The sequence below is a fragment of the Vidua macroura genome, chromosome 17 (genome assembly GCF_024509145.1).
Source record: "Vidua macroura isolate BioBank_ID:100142 chromosome 17, ASM2450914v1, whole genome shotgun sequence".
In the NCBI taxonomy this organism is placed as follows: domain Eukaryota; kingdom Metazoa; phylum Chordata; class Aves; order Passeriformes; family Viduidae; genus Vidua; species Vidua macroura.
Window position 1 is genome coordinate 2108089 of NC_071587.1, and position 21908 is coordinate 2129996.

General features: G+C 48.2%; 1 protein-coding gene across 1 annotated transcript in view; it reads left to right on the top strand.

Moving 5' to 3' along the window:
• The window catches only part of TOX2 (TOX high mobility group box family member 2), a 148894-nt gene that overhangs the window by 73605 nt on the left and 53381 nt on the right, over positions 1 to 21908 (top strand). Inside the window, exon 3 of the mRNA XM_053993323.1 lies at positions 16351 to 16596. Within this exon, the coding sequence (XP_053849298.1) occupies positions 16351 to 16596 (246 nt within the window). The remainder of the gene's footprint in view (positions 1 to 16350; positions 16597 to 21908) is intronic.

The window sequence follows — 21908 nt, forward strand, 5'->3', positions numbered from 1 at the left end:
AGCTTTTTGCAAGTATTTCATATTAAACCTTCAAACATAACACTTTAAGAATAATTATAGTTGTATTACTGGAAAATGATTCATGAATTCTGAATAAATATAAGGCCCTTAAAGGGAAATGTTCCAAGACCACAGTTTTCATTCCAATCTGATGAAATTTAGTATCATTTTGCAGCTGTAGAATAGAATGAAAAAAAAATATGTACATAGACTGTATTGAATATATGTCAGACTAAACTAATGAGATTTTTTACATCAACTCTGAGCACGAACGCAGACAAATGGAATAGCCATCCTCATTTTCTATAATAGAAAGCACTGAAAGGGAAGGCAGAGAGGATCTTACTGCTCACAAGTCTTTATTCCACCCTTGATTGTTAAATAATATATTTTAAGTTCTCATATCTCGCCCTCAGAATGTTTGAACTGACACTAATGGGTATGTAAGAGAAAAGAGTGAGCTCTAAGAAAAAAAAGTGAGGAAAGGCTAGGTTTGGGAATTTTATCAGTATTCCCAGTGGGCTGTAATAAAGATACTTTTCACACAATACAGTGAATGTTTACAGCAGACAGTTTAGTTTCCTTCCAACAATTATGAGAGAAATTGAATCTCAGGAAATGTTAGTTTTCACTAAAATTAGACATAACAATAAAGATACCCCTGAAAGTTTATTAGGGAGAGAAAAAAAAAAAAAGAAAGAAAGAAAAAGCCATCAGTCTCTGGAAGACAATTTAGCAAATTTATTTTAAGAATTCCAGATGACTTCTAAACAAAACCACACACCTACGTGGCACTGAGGGCTCAGGCTCCCCATGGGAGCTGCTTTTCTCCTGAGAAGCTTTCTTTCCCAGGCTTCATGAATTCCTAGTGCATTTTGGAAGCAAATATGCAAAAAGTGCTCGTTTCCAGGCTGGATCCAGCTGGAGGACAATGCCCATCACTTCTGCAAGCAGATGGAGCAACAGGTCACATTTTTTGGGTACAAGTCAGGGTGCTGCAAGGCTGGGAACCCAACTGCTATTGAGAGCAGGTTACTGAATGCACTTGAATGCAGCTTTAGGAAGGATCTTACCATGCTCAGACAGAGATGCTGGAGATCCAACAACAATTCAAAAATAAAAAAGGAAAGATGTTCTGTGAAGTGCAGGAAACTCTGGCGTGCTCTGAGCAACTCATGTGATGGTGTTTAATTTTTGAAACACAGCAAAGTGGAACATGCAGTGGAATTCCACTGTCCTGATTTCCAGATGTCTGCATCGAGGAGTGCTGCAATATCCCTGTTAGAGACACCTAACAGGGATATTTTCCTCCCCTTTTGTCCATGCAATCCTTGATTTTTGACTTCTTTCTCACTCTGTTTCAGTCTGGAAAGAGATTCCTGTTATTTGATATCAAGAATAGGGATGCGAGGAGAAGTGGTGAAAGCTGGTGCAGCTTAGCTTGCAGACAATGTGTCCCATTTTGGTTGTGTTTGGGGTCAGACTGGGCTGATGCTTTTTGGTAACACCAAGTGGGACTTGAGGTGCCCAGTTTGGTACTAGAATTGGCAATAGAAGCACTTGGCTCTGAGTCATCCCAGGTTTATGGAAATATCTAGGCCTTGTGTGGGCTTGGATTTGACAGATAGCAGCTGCAGCCCTTCAGTGCGCTGGGAAATGTGAATTTTTACCATGAGGTTGATGTTTTGGCTTTGTTATGTGCAGTCCTGTTGTGCTCAGAGCCTCCCCCTCCTCTCCATCAGCATATCTCCCTCTCATTTTGACTCTTCCACTTCTGTCCAGTTTTTTGGAGCAGTTCAGGTTCTACTTGGTGTTTCTAAACCAGTGAAAATAACAGAAACACCTCTCCAGCTGCTCAGTGAATGGAGAGTTTCAGGTGGTTTGGCCTCTGGAGAGCTGGGGCTGGATTTCTCTTCTGACCTCATGCCTTGGGTGTTTGGTTGGGCCTTCTGGTTGAGTGATCCGTGTTGGGCTGGTGTGGATGTGAGTCCTCTTGCACCTTCTTTTCCTCTGCAAAGCCATTCCCTGTGTGCACAAATGATGTCCATGGCCTCTGGATCTGCCAGTGCCAGCTCTGGAGTTGGTCCTGGATGCAGACTCCTGGCTGTGAGCAGCAGATGGATGCCCTGGCTGACCTCCTAGATGGACAGTTGTCCTTACTTTAGGGAAACATTGCTGTTCTGATTATTAATGTGGTGGTTTTCCTTTTTGCCTTCCTCTTGAAAGGACGGTTCCTACTCTCACTGCTCATTTTGTCCAGGTTGCTTAATGCTGTAGAAGGAATTTGATGAGTGTCTGATTTAGGGCATAGATGAGTCTCTCCCGACCATGTGTGTGTTCCTGCCTTTTTTTAGATACCATATATAAGCCTGGCTTTATTAAAGGAAAGAAAAAAAAAGTTGTTAAAATTGTTAAAGATAAAATCTGTTTGTTTCCCAAAATTCACATATTGGAGGCTTAAGGCTGAGATTTTCACGCCTACTCTGGGGATTTGGATACTTGGCCTTGCACCACGTTCCAGTTCTCACAGTTCTGTCACGAGTCTCTTGGTGCTTCCTGCTTTCCCTAACAGCCCCAGCACCTTTGTGCTCCTGTGACATGACAGCTTCTGCTTTGGATAAGGGAGGAAAAGAACAAAATTCTTGGAGCTGTAGTTGTGAAGGAAGAGTCATAATTGTGGCTCTCAGCAAATGCAAAGGAGGTAGAGAGAGATCCTGTGTGATTATCATGGAATGCTTTGGGTGGGAAGGGACCTTGAAGTTCACATGGTTCCACTCCCTGTCATGGGCAGGGAACCAACCTGCCACTGTCCCAGGTTGCTCCAAGCCCTGTCCAACCTGGCCTTGGACACTGCCAGGGATCCAGGGGCAGCCACAGCTGCTCTTGCCTTGACATCGCATGGACTGGGAGTACTGGGAGTACTGGGTTCAGGGGGTATGGGCAGTCAGAGATGGAGCTTGATGGACTCGGAGGTCTTTTCCAGCCTCAGTGATTGTGTGATTCTGTGGCTGGCCTGTTCCTGAGTTGTGCATATTTAGGATCTGCAAGGAGTGAGACATCCCAACCCCATGGTCAGTCTGTCATTGACCTCCCTTGGCCAACCACACCCCGTCACTGCCACTGGAATTGGGTCAATGCCCTCTCTGTCCCACCTCAGGGTTTGCTTTGGCAGAGCTGACTCAGGAGTATTTGGCTTTGGCACATCTCCCACGTGCCAGAGCCAGATTCGGGGGCTGAGGGTCTTCGGGATAATGTGGGAAGCTGATTTATCACCCTGGAGATTTCAGTTCATTTCCTTTCCCCATTTTGGCAACTTCCTGGCAGCCTGAAATGTTTGGCAGTGGATGGGTGGGTGAAGAATTTCAAGCTGTTCTTGGGGGTAAAGAGTAGAGAAGGGAGGGGAGAAGGTGGCATTTTACAAAGCTGTGGTACATTCTTAATTTCAATAAAATAAATGTTAAAAAAAAAAAAGGTAAGCAGCACCTCAGCTGCTGAGGTGACAGGCGCTTAAGAAGCACTGAATCAATACATTAAACATATTTGCTGAAGGCATTTGTTGTTGGAAGTTTAAACATTAAACATGCCTACTTCGTCTGATACCATAATAAAGCAGGGATGTTCAAAGAGCCATTAGTGGCGCTCTGACTACAGCTTTACATCTTCACTCGTGTACCAGAGAACCTGCATTACATCAGCAATGCCTCAGTGAGTTTTTTCCCCAGAAGGGAGGGATTTCAGTGTGGGCTTGGGCTTTTTTTGTGGTGCATTTCCCTTTTCCCATCCATCGATGTGGATGTTTTGGTATTGTTTCCCTTGTAAAGTGCTGGGGCAGGTCCAGGGTAGGCAGGAGCTCTGCCTTTGTCCCGCTGTCCCCAGGCTCAGTAAGTGCTGGCTCGGGGCCTGATGAGACAAATAAACAGGTTTGTGTACTTAGGTTTTTAAATTACAGGCTAAGGAGGAACACAGATACTCAATCCATTAAGAAATAACTAGGTGGGTGATTCAGTACCATTTGTGTAAATGGCACTAACTCCGGTCTGCCTGCACAATTTATTAATACTTCACGGAATGAAAAAAAAAATTATTTTAATCTCATAATGGATGATGAGCTGTGAAATTGCTTCTGCAGCAGCTGGGCACCCTGGGGGAGGTGCTAGATTGCACCACATTATGCAAGCCATCCCCACATCCCTGCCTTCCTCGTGCTAATCACACACATCAAATCTGGCTGATGGCGAGGGGGGGCACTGCTTCTGCTGGGATTTATTACTTTTCGATTTTTTAATATCTACAGTTTTCTTGTCAGTTTGCTTTGGGGTCCCAAGCCTGGCTTGGGAAGTGTGAGGGCTCAAATCCAAGTGGGTTTGTGATGATGCTTTGTACTTCAAAGGTGTTGGCAACAGGAAATAAAGAAATTTAGCAAAAGTACCAGGTCTGGCCCAGATGGTGAAGATTTCACCTGGCTGATACCCACACTGTGAAGGAAAGGGTACCAAGAGCTGTTACTGCTCTTTGCTCTGCCGTTATAGGACTGGGACCATGAGCAGGACCAACATCCCAAGTGCTGTGGAGTTCCCACACTAAAAACAGAGCCTGAGGTTAAGGACTTTGGTTCTGTGTGGGAAGAGGGAGCAAAGCAAGGGGTAGCATGGGGCATTTAGGAAAAAATTGTAATTGTCCCTTTAGCTCCAGCATGGGATCCTCAGCATTGGTGATGTGCTCTTGGTGGTGTCTCTGGTGCCTTGCCCACACCACCACTTCTGGTGTGCTCTGGGTGGTGAAGGCCATGCAGGGCTTCTCTAGAAAATGTCTCTTTGCTGATGAGAGCAAAAAACCCAAACAGGGTATATTTGAGGGAGAAAAGTCTGGGTTGCAGATGGGTTGTGTTGGCATTGTGGCCTTGCTGAGGGACCTTGCTGCAGCCCACAACATCCCAGAGCAAGGGATGGCTGTGAATGCCACGTGCCACACATAGGACATGTCTTTGAGATGAAACTCTGGAAAATGTGGTGCAGAAAAATCATCCATGTGAAGTGTGGCACAAAGGATTTATTTAATCCCTTAACTCCACTCCTTCAGTTTTGAGCACATGGGAAATACTCTAAGACAAAATCTGAAAGAGAACAAGCGTGGTACAGAGTGCAGTTTCCTTCCTGCTCTGCGTCCTTCTGGCTCAGCTGAAGCCAGGTTGAATTAATTTCTTAGAGTGCTTTTTGCTAATTCTTCCTTGCCTGTGCCTGGTTTTGGGCTGCCTTATCTCCTGACCTGCTTACAGTGCATTATACACCATTGTGTAACACACCCTGGGCTCAGCACCCTCCACCAAATCCATCCAGCCCAACAATGGATTGCTGTGAGTGCACTGAGCTCATTATGCAAGTTCAGTATGCCATGAGACAAAAAAGCCAATTATGTAAAACCTGTACTCAAATAATTCCCTGAAATGCGTGATGTTCTTGAGTAGAATATGATATTCCTTGTATTCACTTCAAGGAGAGATCCTAGGAAAGAAAAGAAATGGGTTTATATTTGTCTGGCCTAGTCAGTCTAATTTTAGATTCCATTGGCTGCTGTCTCACTGGACGTACAGCGCCTTTAATACATTTTAAAACCAGGCAAAAATCATTATAAACAATTTTAAGGAGGCTGATTGTGAGGCAGATGACAGAGGTTGCTCTTTGCCAAGGTGGAGCAGAGCTTGCAGATGCCCTGGCTTTGCCTGGAGCACTGCCACGTTTGCTCTGAGAGCCTGGGGAAGAACAGCCACGGAAGCAGGCAGTGAAAGGAAACAGCTCCCTCCTCAGCATGGGGAGGTAAGGAAAAAATCGGTGAGCTGAGCTGAGCTGAGCTGAGCTGAGCTGCTGCTCTGGGTCACCGAGGAGCAGCTGTGCATCAAACGTGCCCCCCAGCCCGGCCCTGCACGTGGACTACAACCGAGGGTTTATTGCTGATGTTTGTGTAAACCAATACTGAATCCTTCTGAAAACGCTGTCAGCAGGAATTGAGCCTTAATATCCCCTCTGGACAGGGCTTGGAGCAGCCTGGGGTACCGGGAGGTGTCCCTGCCTGTGGCAGGGAGCAGAGCTGAGTGAGCTTCCAGGTCTCTCCCAGCCCAAACCACTGGGTGATTCCACGATCTGCGTACCCAGGAGTGCAGGTCTCCGTGCAGGGACGTGGTGCTGCCATGCAGAGGTGGCACCTGGTGGCATGAGAAGGTGGCTCTGGAGGGACAGCTGTCCCAGCAGGCTCCCGTGGGGCTCCCTCTGGGACATGTGGGGTGCTGGCAGGGTCCTGCCCTGCCCTCTCCTGCGAGGCAGCTGCTGCCTTGCCATGAAAGCAAGAAAGGCTGAGACGCGTGGTTACGTTTTTCTTCCTCTTCATTCCTGGGGGTATCTACTTCCAAAACTCATTTTTGTCTGTGTCACCAGGGAATTAGGGGTCTGTCTGTCTCTCTTTCCTCAGGAGGATAAACACAGCACTCCTAATCCTTTCTGCACCCCTGCCTGCTGCACTGCTGCCCCTTCCATCTATATCTGCCTTTATGGAAACCGTAACCTTTGCTTGAACCAGAGATTTTCCTGAACAGGAGCCCTTTGGGATCTGAGTGGGCTTTCCTGGATACATTTTTAATAAACACAATCATTTGACTGCAAACCCATTACCTATCCCCTGTTTGTTCTATGGGATAGTCATTTCCATGCCTGCAAAAGCCACTAACTCACAGGGCAATCAAAGGAGGAATGACAACCAGGATAAAATTGGTCTGTGTTGTGATAAACCCGTCCATCTTCACGTCGTGCTCTGGAGCTTTATGTACTGCCTATAAATAATGGCCTCAAAAAGATATTAAATCTTTAGAAAAAAATCAAACTTAATTGTAACTATATTTTTGTTTTCCATTTTGGTTTATGTACAGTATATGACTTCTGTGGAGACATTTTTATTCCAGGAAAATGACAGGCCAACAAGAAGCCATAATTGCACTGATTTTTAGAAGTGCCTGCATTACTACAGATCTGATGTACTGCAAGACATGAATCAGAAAAATTCTATTAAAAAATCTCTTGAATGGCTGACACAGGAGTATTATCCATGATGATTAATTTGACTTGGTCATTATGAACACAGACAAGTCTGACAAAATTGCATTTCATTCCCCACTGAATTCATAAAATCACTATACACATAATAAGAAGTTATAGTTCCCTGCTATCCACTATTCTTGACAGGATTCCAGTTCTGGATAAGATACTGATTAAAAAAAAAAATAGAGGGGGAGAGAGAGTTGTGAGCCTTTTTAAAAGCCTACAATAAGGCTGATTTCTTTTGCTCTAAATTGTTCACAGAACTGTATTATTTTTAGCTTTTTTTTTTTTTTTTTTTTTTTTTTTTTTTTTTTTTTTTTTTTAAGTGGTGATGCAGGTCAAGAACAGCTTGGACAATATCAAACCTGACTGTGAGCTTGTGCTGCCATGGGAAGGGATGCAGCAGAATGGCCAGGCTGAATCTCAAGGGTTTTCCATCCTTCAGATAATTATAAATAATTGGTACCTTATTCTTCATTTCCCACCCACACAACAGACAGGTTGAGGCCAGAGGGTCCTGACAATGTTGTTTCTGTCCTTAGTAGCATGTAAAATAATCCCCCAAAGTGGAGAATTTGAGGCAATCCTCCTTTTTTTTTTTTTTTTTTAATTTTGGTGTGAACTGAGATTTTCTGCTACCTGTGGATCTTGCTCCCTCCAGAGCCCCATCCTGCTGAGCACCACACGAGAGCCTTCCCTTTGCCACTGTGGCACCTTCCCAAGGACATCCAAGGTTAGTAGGACAAGCAAGGATGTTCAGGACCCTCTGTGAACAAATGGTTTTATGAAATACAAATTTTTGTAAAATGTGTAGAAGAGAGACCTTTCTGAGCTGTCAGTTTTGGTTGAAACCATCCAGGCTTTGGGGAGCGCTGTGGCTCCAGGACTGCATGGGATCTGCAGGAGACAGGAGAAGATCAACTCATGTAAAGTTTAAAGGTATAAACATCCCACTGATTCAAAGGTGAAGCCATCCAGAAGAGCTGGGATGGAGCTGGGAATGGATTTGTGCTGCAGTTGTAGTGTAGAGTCAGCATCAGAGCAATGCCCACGGAGTGGGGAGGTGGGGGTTTGATCTTTGGGACAGCCAGGACTTGCTTGGGGTTTTTAGAGAGAATAACCTTGTCTTGGGAACAGGCTGGGAGAGCTGGGGGTGCTCACCTGGAGAAGAGAAGGCTCCAGGGAGAGCTCAGAGCCCCTTGCAGGGCCTAAAGGGGTTCCAGGAGAGCTGGAGAGGGACTGGGGACAAGGGATGGAGGGACAGGACACAGGGAATGGCTCCCACTGCCAGAGGGCAGGGATAGGTGGAATACTGGGAAGGAATTGTTCCCTGTGAGGGTGGGCAGGCCCTGGCACAGGGTGCCCAGAGCAGCTGGGGCTGCCCCTGGATCCCTGGAAGTGTCCAAGGCCAGGCTGGACAGGGCTGGGAGCAAACTGGGATGGTGGAAGGTGTCCCTGCCTGTGTCAGGGGGTTTTGAAAAAGATGATCTTTAAGGTCCTTTCCAACCCAAACCATTCAGTGTTTCTATGATTCTAAACCCCTGTACTCTGGATGTGGAAGAAGAGCACACACAGAGGGAGGAAGAGCCCACTTTCCCACAGGTTCCCTGCTGCTCTGCTGTGCCCCCCACCTCTTGCTGAACATTGTGCAGACACTTCCAGGGCACATTTCTGTTCAGGCAAGAACTCATTTTCCCTTTTCAACAGCATTCCTGTAGTAAAAAAACCTGAGCATGTGAAAATTAATGTAGCAGGGGCTGGGAACACTTCAAAGACAATTTGTAGATCGTATGTGACTGTTAATAAATACTTCTTTCCAGTATTTATGCACCTCTCCCCTCATAATTCATTGACCCTGGTATTCACACAGATCTCCATGTGTGTGGATGAGGCAAATCAATTTCCATTCCTAAGGCCCAGAGCTGCTGACGCAGAAAATCAGCACTGCTTCACTTCTTGGCACAGGGCTTTGGGAACGCAGGTGTGAACAGGAGCCCTCTGCCATCCCTGCCTGCAGAAGGGGTGATGGGAGGGACAGCCCCCCTGGCCACCCCACAGCAAGCAGCCATCCATTCCCATGCTGGCCCCAGAGCATTTCTCTGGAGTTTGAAGGTCCCAAGTGAGTTCCACCTTCTCCTGCCACCTCAACTGACATTTCTGTCCCTGTGGCTTCAGTGCCATGAGATGAGCAGAAAACCCCTCTGGTTTCTGTGCTGGAGAAATGTATCAAAATTCCCTTCTTGCAAATAGGATCATGCCTGTGTGAGTAATGGGTGTAGTGGGCAAGGAGACCAAAGGCTTTTGAGGAAATACGGGCAGCTGGTCCCAAGGAAGCTTCAATTTTACCTTTTTCCTTGTGTTTGGACTCTCTGTGGCTCAAGGTGTTCTCTCAACCTGGTGATCCTTGCAGTTGCTGTGACCAATGGCATGTGGTGAATCTTTGAGATGCTGTAGGGAATAGGGAATATGTCTGTATGGCAAATCCATCCATGTGCTTCTCTGTCTCCTGACTCCATCTGACACATCATCCAGCTTTGGATAAATCAAGATACCCCCAGAACCACCTGGCTGCTTGTCTGCAGCTCCTTCCCTGTGTGGTGCTGGTGGGAGAGTGCTCTCCCTGGGTCCTGCTGGGATTGGGTTGGGGGAATTGCCATCACAGCTCGTGGGATGGTGTGGGCACCCCATAACTTCCGTGTGCTCCTTGTGCACACCAGGAGCCCAAGCTGTAGCACCTCTCAGCCTCACAAACATCAATGTTTTCCTCACTTTGAAGACTTGCCAGGCTGGTTTGTGTCTCTTTAGACCCATCTCATCTCTAAAGTGTCAGGAGTGTCACTGAGCTTTTGCATTAGCTTCAGGAAAAGCCCAGTTAGATGAGGGATGTCACAGAGTCCATGGTGGTTTGTGTCATCTGGATAGATTGCAGCAGCCTCCCTATTTCCTTGTACCTTCCCAAGAACAAATGTTCTCTCTCAGGCTTGCATTTACTGTTGAATGCTTTTTGACAGGGCAAATATTTACCTGCAATAATACTACAAATCTTTTATCCTTCTCACTGTGCAGAACATTTCTCTGAATCAATGCTTGGCTGCAACACCTGGACCCTCACAGATAATCACACAGAACATGACTCAGTGGAGAATTGGGGTCACTGGACATTTGCCACGCTGCCAAGGAGGAGAATGGTTCCCCAGGTCCTCGGTCAAGCCATGTCCTCTGTGATTTATACCAACATGCAGCGCAGAGATGCTGCTGCCTGGCTGTGGAGTGTTTTGTAAAGGAGGACAGCACTTTCCTCCCCTTCCAGGAGGGGAAAGGCAGGAGAAAGGTCAAGACATCATTCATAGACATGCTCAGCACTTGTCCCTCCCTCCTGAGTCACCTGCATGAGGATCTGCAGTGTCTTTTAGAACATGGCTGTGCCATGGCTTTGGCTGGGTCACAGCTGGTCCCTAAGAGCTGTGTGACATTCAGACATCTGGACGTCCCTTGGCCCATCCTCCTCTTTGCTGCAGTGCTGGGAATGCTGCCCCAGGCTCAGGGGGTTCTATTATGGGATGGCTGGTGGGAGCTTGCTGGGGCTTGGCTTTATTTACAGTCGAAGAGGAGGTGCAGCACAGGAGCAAAAGGTGAAGCAGCAGCAACATCAAGGGTGGTTTTGGGGCCATGGCAGAGGGTGAGCAGGGTCACTGTGCCCATCAGGCCATAACCCCCACATGTGCTCTGTGTTTGCAGCAGAGGAGTCCCTGCCATGGACAGACATGTCCCCAAAGCTGCCTCCCACCCGAGAGCCCTCACCTGCAGGTCCTGGGCATCTGGGATGCCTCCTGTCCATGTTTGCCTCCCTCTCCTGAAAAGCATCAGGGAATAGAGCAAGTCTGGGAGATCTCAGCACCTTGTCCCTGTGGTGGGGAGCAGCGTTGGCAGGAGACCACATTGGGGTGTCTCCAAGGCCTGCAGGTGCTTTTGGCAGCTCAGCAGTGGGGCCTGGCTGCGCAGGCCAGCCCCTGCTCTTGCAAGGGGTTCAGGAATTCTGCCTTTCCTCTCAAATTATTCCAAATATCATGTCCCCAGCCCCGTGCTGTGAGCTGGGAGGGAGCAGCCAGTTCTCGCTCTTCTTGGTCCTGGACATGGCCTGGGTGTCACCTTGCCAGGAACCAGAGCCTCTCTCCCCATGACAATCCCCCCACACCACCTCCCCTCCAGTCTGTCTTCTGACCCTGAATCTGCTGTTAGATGGAGATGGTGCAGGGACCCTCTGCTCTGACTTGGATTTCAAGATGGAAAAAGTGTTTTAAAATACAGTTTTGCTGCTGCTGGAGGTTGGTTGTACCTGGTGTGATGCCATCCTGTGCAAGCATGGGGCAGAACCAGATTTATGAGGTGCTGAGGCCCTGGCACAGGTGCCCAGAGAAGCTGTGGCTGCCCCTGGATCCCTGGATGTGTCCAAGGCCAGGTTGGATGGGGCTTGGAGCAACCTGGGATAGTGGAAGGTGTCTCTTCCATGGCAGGAGGTTTGGAATGAGATGATCCTTCAGGTCTTTTCCCAGACTATTTTACAATTCCACGATAACCCCGGGGCCGTGCTTAGGGCAGTTTGATCCTATACAATCCCTACAGCTGGTGCACAGGGATACCTGTGGGGCTGAGGGCAAGGGGGGCACTCAGAGGAGGGGCACTGTCCCTCTGTGACAGGGCCTGGCTCCATCCTGTGTCTCCAGCCCACTGCAGGGCTTCCCTGCTCCAAGCAGCACCCGGCATCTGCCCCGCAGCGCCAGCCACGAGAGGGTTTGCAAGAAGAGGCTTGTTGTTTCAGCTGATTTCAGTGTTTTAATTTGAAGAGGAATAATGTGTAATCACAACAACTGTCATCTGTTTGACAGTGGAAAGTCCTCGATCCTTTTTTGTGCACAGTAAATGGGCAGCTATTCAGCAGCACGAGCTGCTCCACGCTCGAGTCCTGGTGGGATGAATGGCTTCAGACCAGCCCGCTAATCTAATTTGTAATGTATCCTTAGAACGTATAATTGGCTGTTTAATTTAATTGAAATTAACATAAGAATAGGAAATATAATCTGCCACAGAGCCCCCATGGTGGTGGAGAGGAGCTGGGTGTTGCTGCAGAGGGGCTGAGGGGACAGCGCTGTGCACACCGTGTCAGACCACTCCGTGTGGGGACAGAGGTGTCACTGTGGACACGTCAACATGCACTGTGTGTGACAATAAACCACCCCTTTTCCCAGCCTTCCGAGTGTCTGTGTACCTCATCTCCCTTCCTTATCTCTCTGACCATCTATTTCAAGCACACACAGAGGGAGTGAGGGCAGCCTGCTCGGGGAAGCTCGGTAGCGACAGGGTGTGAAAGCTGGCAGGCGCCGAGGCTGATTATGTTGATTGGATATTGTCTAATCTGATTTTGATTGTGTACAGCTTTGATTGTAATTTTGATACGTCTGCAAAATGCTGTAGCTATTCGGAAAGCTTTGTGATTTAAACAGGTCTTTTTTTTTCTTTTCTCTCTTTCCCCCCGCCCCCCCGGCTTGAATAGAACAGAGGCAGAAACGTGCCTGGGGGTGAGCAGGGCGCTGGGGCTTTGGCACCCTGTACAAAACCACCTCAAAGCCCTTGGGTGAGCTGCTCTGCAGCAACACAGGGGACTCAGAGTTTTGAAGAGATCTTTAGGAAACTTTGAGTGGGTTTTACATAATTTAGTTAAGTACAGCAAAGCCACTTGCTTATGTACCTGATACCAAAATAAACCAGTTGGAGGAACAAGTTTGCTATGTGATGATTTATTTAAATCCCTTTCTGCAAAGCATGGAGAGAAATCCTCTTAAATAACTGGGAAAGAATCAGTGTACCTCGAGGAGCGTAGCTCAAATGGAAACCTAGCTACGAGATGTGTTAAATGGGATCTCTCTGTCTGCCTTGAGTACATCCCCTCAGCCCACTGCCTTCCCTGTATCACAACAATGATAGGCAGAAGCTGCCTGGAAAAAGAGCTGGGCTTGAATTTCCTCTGAACAGCAACAGTGGGTACAGAGCTGTCATGGCCCAGGCTCTCTCCTGTGTTTCTGTCGTGCTCCTGTTTCCCTACAGCCAGTGGGAATCTCAGGCAAACATAAAGGTTTGGGTCAGATATGCAGAACCTGCTCTTGAATCACAGAATCATCAAACGGGTTGGGTCGGAAGGGACCTTGAGGCTCATCTCCTTCCAATTCCCTGCCATGGGCACCATCCCAGGCTGCTCCCAGCCCTGTCCAGCCCTGTCCAGCCTGGCCTTGGGCACTGCCAGGGATCCAGGGGCAGCCACAGCTGCTCTGGGCACCCTGTGCCAGGGCCTGCCCACCCTCACGGGGAAGAATTCCTTACCAATATCCCATCTAACCCTGCTCTTTCAGTGTGAAGCCACTGCCCCTCTTCCCATCTCTCCAGCTCTTGGAGCCCCTTTAGGCACTGGAAGGGGCTCTAAGCTCTCCTGGAGCCTTCTCCAGGCTCAAAACCCCAGCTCTCCCAGCCTGGCTCCAGAGCAGAGGGACTCCAGCCCTTGGAGCATCTCTGTGGCCTCCTCTGGAGCTCCAGCAGTTCCGTGTCCTTCTCCCGTGTGAGCCCCAGAGCTGCAGGCACCCTGCAGGCAGGGTGTGCTGAGAGGGGAGCAGAGAGGCAGCGTCCCCTCGCTGCCCACGTGTGGGGTGAGCCTGGCACACGGGGGGTTCTGGCTGCCAGGGCACAGGGCTGGCTCCTGTCCAACCCTTCCTCCACCAGAATCCCCAAGTCCTTCTCTCACAGCGCTGTTCTCAATACTGACCTCTCCTGCTCTGTACTCCTGCCTGGATCACCCCGGCACAGGAGCAGCTCCTTGACCTTGGACTTGTTGAACCTCATTAAGTTCCTGTGGCCACACTTGTCCAGTTTGTCCAGGTCCCCCTGGATGACATCCTGCCCTTCTGCTTTGTTTGTTCCTTTCTGCAGTGGGGTGAGGGAAAATGAGAGATGTGGGCTCAGCTTAGCAGAGGATGGGCCTCTTCCAGCCCCAGCTATGGGGTGAGGCAGGAGTGCCCCCCTGCTCTGACACCCCACAGAGCCATGGTTCTCCCTGGCAGTGCCCTTTCACCAGTCCACAGATCCCTCCTTGCTCCCACTGACTTCTGTACTCCAGTTAAACACAGGCTTTATTTTATTTTATTAAGGACTTTGTCTCCACAGTCTGTGGTGATGAAGAGCATGAATCCGAGGGTGAGCTCTGGGACGATGGATTATTAAAGCCTACAGTGCTTAATTTTTTTTTTTTTAACATCTGGGGTTTTGCTCTTAAATCAAGTATTAAGTCCAAATCCAACCATGAAACTAGGTGATCTGGGAAATTTAGCTTTAGCATGTGTGTAATGCTATAGCTAATCAGAATTTCTTATGCTATAATAATATGTGTAACAGTAGATGTTTAGAATAAGCCTCCTCTGCCAGAGACTCATTATATTCTGTGTTGGTAATTAATAATTTTGGATAGATTCACATGTTATGAAGAAAAAATGGTTTTGTCTGAAGTAAAAATGCACAGGTGTGATAACATATTTTTATATAAATGGGAATGTTTAGAAGTGAACAAGCCATGAGGAAACACGGGGAGCAGAGAGAGTTCCAACATCTCTGCATGTTTGTGTCACCTTGAGGGAGTTTTAGTAGGGAGGTGAGGGAATGCTTTTCCAGATGAAATTTGGGAGGGGATATAAGGAAGGACAAATCTCCATGTGGAGTGGAGTCATGCAGGCTTTCTTTAAAGGGTTTTTAAAGAGTGATGGCTGTGTTTCCAAATCCCCCTCCCTGGTTGTAGTTTCTGTGCTGGAGTTTTTCAGGATTCTGAGGGAGTTAGGACGAGAGAGAATGGCTTTAGCCTGACAGAGAGCAGGATTAGATTAGATATTAGGGGAAAATGCTTTAGTGTGAGGGTGAGGAGGCCCTGGCACAGGGTGCCCAGAGCAGCTGTGGCTGTCCCTGGATCCCTGGAAGAGTCCCATGCCAGGTTGGACAGGGCTTCGAGCAACCTGGGACAGTGGAAGATGTCCCTGCCCCTGGCAGGGGGTGGGACTGCATGGGCTTTAACATCCCTTGTAACCCAAACTGTTCCGTAAATCTGTGAATTTTGATCCCAAGTAATTGTTATTTCTACAGCTCTAATTCTAACAAAAGCTCTTAAAAATACCAGCTGTAGGTTGAGAGCTGAGCTGGGTGCCCAGAGAGAGACTTTGACCTAGCAGCTGGTCAGGAGGCAGCCGTGCCCTTCCATGGCCGTGGTCCAGGTGTGGGAGTTCCTGCTGAGGTTTTTGGGACTCAGAGATGAGCAGGGATGCAGTGAGGGAGCGGGGAGCAAGGGGATGCCTCAAGGGGCTCCATGGTGTGTTCCTGATGGATGGTGCAGTGCTGCCACACTCACACCCTGGCTCCTATCTCATTACAACCTGGTGTACAGGAGTGGAGGTGCCTTTTTTACCACAACAAACCCATTTCCACTGGAATTTGCATTTCTCAGAGAAATAGTAATTTTTCTTTGCCGAAGCAGCAAGGCACTGATGATTTGTGGAATAAGGACTTTCCAGTTAAAATTTGTAAAGCAGGTATGTTTTATTCCAGCTGGGACAGATGGGGGATATTTCCACCAAAGACATGTGTGCCTGGTGAGACAGATTTCAGGTTTAAATACAAATTGATCCCCCAAGCCCACACCTCCCTGCCTGCCCATTCCCTGCCCAGAGTCTTTGGTGGTGCCACACCTCCTGGTGATCCTGAGTGGATGTCTTTGATGAAGTAACATCATCTTCCTCAATGTTCTCTGCTTGTTCTCTGCTCTTTTCTCTTTCTTCCGGGCAGGTGCAGTGGAGGTTTGGCTTTCTCTCAGGTCAGTTTGTCCTGGCCAAAACCAGGAGCCTGGTTCTTGCTGGCTCCTTAAGGAAAAGGTTCTGCTTTATGGGTTTCAACAATACCTAAGTCTTGCTTTACTGAGTTTTCTTATCTTTATGGCCTTTACCTAGCAACTCAATTCTTATGTGTTCTGTTACAAGTTGTCTCTACCTAGCAAGTTGCATTCATGTTACAAACTGCGTTCTGCACTTTTGCAAATTTGTTAAATACATTTGTTAAATAGATCTCTGTTATTTCAATATATTTCTATTTTCCTCCACCTGCCTAAGTACATTAAATGCTTCTAAAATTCCCAGTTTTCATACATATCAGTGACACGTTGCAAAATGTCTCTTTGGTGTTTCAGACGTACAACGGTCAGAATGAGAACAACGAGGACTACGAGATCCCTCCCATAACGCCTCCCAACCTCCCCGACCCGTCCCTCCTGCACTTGGTGGACCATGAAACTGGATACCACTCGCTGTGCCACAGCCTCCCTCCCAACAGCCTGATCCCAGCCTATCCCTACCAGAACATGGACCTGCCGGCCATCATGGTGTCCAACATGTTGAGTCAGGACGGGCACCTCCTCTCCAGCCAGCTGCCCACGGTCAGTGCCTTTCCCCTCTCTCTGCCTTTCATCCAAAGCACTCTGTGTTTGCAGTGAGTGAGCTGAGCAGAGGAGGGTGTTGGTGATGGGCTGTCTGCCGTGAGGGGTGGCACGAGCTGGGGTGTGTTGCAGAGAGTGTGGTCACCGTGCGCATGGTGGCAGTTTCAGCCTTTGTTTTGTGTCCTCCTGAGCCTCATTAACCACTCAGGATCAGGGCAAAGGGGTTTCCCTCCCCGTGTGTGGAACATCCTCCTGTTGCCTTTTCCCCCAGTTTGGAAATGAAGCTCGAGATAATTTTAGTAAGGAGGTAATATTTTGGGGGCTGGTCTCTTTCTCCAGGCAGCACTGACAGAACCAGAGGACACAGCCTCAAGCTGCACCAAGGGAAATACAGGTTGCATATTAGGAAAGAGCTTTTTACAGAAAGAGAGATAAAGTTCTGGAATGGCTGCCCGGGGAGGTGGTGCAGTCACCATCCCTGGGTGTGTTTAACAAAGCCTGGATGTGGCACTGGGTGCCAGGGTTCACTTGAGCTGTTGGGGCTGGGTTGGACTCAATGATCTTGGAGGTCTCTTCCAACCTGGTCATTCTGTGAATTCTGTGTATAGAAGAGCTGATTTTTATTTGAAGGTTTCACGGGCAGTCATGGAAAGATGTCCACAAAAACCCACCCCCACAGGGGTGAGTACATTTTTATAGGTTTTAGGAAATTAGTATAATTGATAAAAAGCCCCAGTTAGGAGCACAAGAGGTGAGGCAATCCTCCCTCAGGTCAAGCCCCTTCTCTGGAGTCCCCCCTCAGCACTGGCTGTTCTCTGTCCATGAAATGGATCTCCAAGAGTTGTTCATGGCCTTGGTTCCCAGGAAGAACCAAGACAGCACTGGGATCCTGTACCCCTCAGGGCTTGGAGCTCTGGAATTTGTTTGGTTTTCTGTCTAGGAAAAGGTCTTGGAAAATTACTGGGAAAATTAATCACTAATACAAGAGGCTACAGAGCTACAAATACATGTGTGAAGAGTACAGAGAAAAAATACATGTGTGAAGAGTACAAAGAAAAAAAGGCAAAACCAAAAGGACATCACTGCCTGAACCAAGCAAAGTGCATGTGCCCATCCCCCATGGCAAGGTGGCCAGCCAAAGAAAGCCCCAGCATCCTGTGTCCTTTCTCTTCCTCCCTGTCACCCCTGTCCCACCGCCAGGGTGGCACCAGCAGGAGGAGCACGGATGCTCCCTGAAGGGAAAGCTCTCCTGTTGATTTCAGGGGGAACAGGATCCCTCCTTGCTCTTACAAACTCCAACTGCCTCCAGGCTCATGCCGTGGGAACAGGATACCTTGCAAAGTTTCAAATGACTGGTGCAGGGATAAACAAGGCAGGGATAATGAAGTGAAGTGAAGCTCTGGGAAGAAACTCCAGGGCTAATTAGAGCTTACGATGCTTCTGCATCAGCAGCACCGAGGAAAGGTTGTGACTTGATTTTGACAGTGATATTGAATTAATATTGCTGCTGTTTAATACCATTTTCCTCTCCAGCAGCTTCAGTCCCGTGGTTGGTTTTTGACGTTGTTTCTCTCTAAGATCATTGATTTTGAATGACATTGATATCAAACAGAGTTAATTTTACTTAAAGAGCGTGGCTGTGAGCCTGGCCCTGCCTAGCTGGGGAACGCTTGGTGTTGATTGCTTCAATAGATAAGGGTCTGAAAGGTAGTGATATTTAAATATTTAAATGGGATATTATCTCTTAGTCTAGGAAAATCCCAAGGCTTTCTGAAGTCCTGATGAGTCTCCGAGTTTCATTGTTAGTGTGTTTAAGAGAAATATCATGTTCTGCCCATCAATATTGAACAGAGGCATATTTCTATGGAATTAAATATTACTAAGGGCTCTGTGTTACCTTTTAGGTTCTTAGGTGATTAAAACATTCATTTCTGAGACAGAAAGAGTCAATTTCAGATGAAATATTTTTCCCTGGTTTAATTTAAAGCACAGCCCCTTTGCCTGACCCCTATTTTCATAACACGATAATTTTATCCCATGTTGATTGTCTCATTTTTGAGAGGTGATATTGCACTTATAAATCACTTTCTAAAATACCTAAAGAAAAAAAGAAGAGGGGCATTTATTAAGCAGCCTCTCTGTGTCTGAAATAATTTATTTTGGAGTAGTCCTTGGGAAATGTTCTCTTTCTTACTTTATGGTACTGTTTTACAAATGCAGCTCGGTGACGATAAATCAGGGCCGAGCCACAGAAGATTAGAAGGGGACTTAGTGGGCTGTAAATGTAGAATAGAGAGATTAAGATTTGTTTGCCCCTTACCATGAAAATAAAAATGTCCAGTGAACCCTGAATTTCCCAGCTGGGAGTGAACTGAAACTGCTCAGTTTTGGAAACCCTCGGAGCTGTGATACATCTCCAGAGGTCCCAGCAGCAAAGGCATCAGGGAGGGAGCTGTGTTGCAGTTTTAAGTCAGAATTAAATCGTGCCTTACCCTCCCATCACAGCCTTTTTTCCACGGAAGGGTACCACCTTCTGTCCTTTTTGGTGGGGAATCAAGTCCCCCTTTGCTGCAGCACCAGCCCACGATGGCAGCGCTGGTCCCAGAGCACACCTACAGCTCCTGAGGGTGCTGAGGGGAGCAGCACGTGCACAGCAGGGCACAGAAGAATCCTGGAGAGAAAGCTCACTTTAAACTCATCTGGTTCATACCTAATAGTTCATACCCTTCCAGTGCCTACAGGGGCTCCAGGAGAGCTGGAGAGGGACTGACAAGGGATGGAGGGACAGGACACAGGGAATGGCTCTCACTGCCAGAGGGCAGGGATGGATGGGATATTGGGCAGGAATTGTTCCCTGGAAGGATGGGCAGGCCCTGGCACAGGGTGCCCAGAGCAGCTGTGGCTGCCCCTGGATCCCTGGCAGTGCCCAAGGCCAGGCTGGACAGGGCTTGGAGCAGCCTGGGACAGTGGAAGGTGTCCCTGCCATGGCAGGGGGGTGGAAAGAGATGATCTTTAAGGTCTCTTCCAACCCAGACCATTCTGGGCCTTGTTTGCCAACACTTGCAGGAAGAGAGGGATCCTTTCACCCAGGCAGTGATGGGAGTGAGCCCTGCCTGCTCAGGGCTCAGAGGAGGTGGCTCAGCATGCAGAGGTTTTGGGTTTGTTCCAGGACCAGTGTTGCTGATGCAAATGCTGGAGCTGGAGCCTCTCTCCTCCCTGCTGCTCTCTGCTGCAGCTCACACAGGTTTTTGCATGCACAGCTATTTCCTGCCTCGGTTGCCATGTCTGTATGTTTGACTACAATGAGAAACAACAAGCAATTCATGGTAAAATGTTTAGACGTTTGGTCTAAAAATGTAACTTGAGCCTTAGGATTTTTTTTAAGTCAAAAAGAAAAAAAAAAAAAATGGACAAATCTCTAACTGCTGAGAAGGCATGAGCCAGGACTCACCAAGAGCCATAGGACTGGTATTTTTTCCTGAGAGCTCAGAAGTGAATAAAGACAATCCAGCTGCAGGTTGCTGTCCCCTGGGTGTGTCCCTTGTCCTGGGATGTCCTACATTACCCTCAGACTGCATCAAACCTCCCAGTGCCTCTCAAGGGATACCCTACTGCTCCCACTGTGCAGGTGACCAACCCTGAGGGAGTTTAATCAGCACAGAAATTCCCATGGCAGGACAGGAGCTGGGAGTGAAGGAGGAATTGCTGTGTGCCAGCCCCTGCTCCTTGCTCCAGCTCAGCCATGGGCTGTCAGATGGAGACCCTGGTTTGAGCAAAGCAGCTGTGCCCTGATGGGAAACCCAAAATCCAGCATCCCTTCTGTTTGCTCATCCCTTCAGCAGCAGCACCCAGAGCACCCTCCACACCACCACTTGGATCTGCCCAGGGATCAGCTCCACATTCCCATGCCATGGCTCTTCACTGCTGTTTCTGTCACTTCATTTCCCCTTTTTTTTTTCCCCACCCATGAGTTTTTAGAAGTTAAGGGAGTTTTCAATCCCTGGACAGGGTACAGAGAGCTGCAGAGCAGGGAAGCAGGGATGGATGGACAAGAGTAGGCAAAGACATGGCACAGGATGTGATGAGTGAAGAACTGCTGGAAGGGGTGGGGGAGGGCTGGGGAGGAGGCAGAGCTGGCTCGTTTGGGAAAGGTTTGTTGGTTTGGTTTTTTTTTTTTTTTTTTTTTTCTGTTGATGACAAGAAACAAACAGAAAATTCTTACTGCAGTGGATTTTTCTTTTCTAGTGATTCCTCTTTTCCTGTGGGAAAAAAGGAAGGGAAGAGAAGGGAAAGGAGGAATGACAGGAGGGAAAGAAAACAGGAGAGATGTGACTGTCACTGAGAAATGGGAGTAATTAAGGAAAAGTAACCAAAGAGGAAAAAAACACATTTTCCTTGGGAAGAGAATAACTTTGCTCACTGTGAACATCCCAGCAGCAGCTGAGCCTTCCAGAGATCCACAGGAAGTCCTGCTGGGCTGGGATCACACTGGGGCTGGGATGTGGGGCTGTGGGGAAAGCAGGGGAGGAGGCAGAGATGTGCTCTGGATCAGTGGGGAGGTGGGTGAGTGCTGGGCTAAGGAGCTGCTGGAAATAAATGAGATTTCAGAGGGGATTTGGCAGAACATTTTTGACAGAAACAAAGGGTGATCAAGGTCAGAGCCCAGGAATCTCCAACGCAGCACAAACGTATTTCCATAAATGTTGGCTAGCAGCCGAGAGGGCTGGGGGTGCCTCTGCTTATCAGGTGGGACAGTGCTGGGGTGGGGGGAGCCAGGAGCCCCTGACTGGGGGGACAGCACTGCCCAGAGCCCTCCAGCACTGCTCCAGGACCCAAAACCATGCTCCTCCAAGCCTGGCCACAGGATGCATCTACACACTCCAAAAAAGCAGCCACCCTGCTTCCTCCTGCTCTGCCCTGGCCAGGGGCAGTGTGGGCACAGCCATGCATTTCTGCATGTGGCTAGCATCCTTTGGGGCATGTGGCTGCTCCTGTGGGCTAACATGAGCTCTGCAGGTGTGTAGAGCTGGTTGGAGAGCCTGACACCTCTCCCTGTGTCTGCCTCTTCCCATTGCTTCTCACGATGAGTGATTTTTGTGACTCCTCTAAAAGCACTAACATTTCCTTCAGCCCACCGGGGTTCCTTTTTATGCTCACAGCAAGCTGGAGCAAGGGCAGAAAGGCTTCAGCCACAACCTGAAAGGTTTCATTTCAGTTTGCTGAGTGGAACGGAATTATTTGAAAAATATTGAAAATCCTCCGAGGCAAAAAGGAACATCCATGGTGTAAAATGTCACATTTCCTGTGAGCTG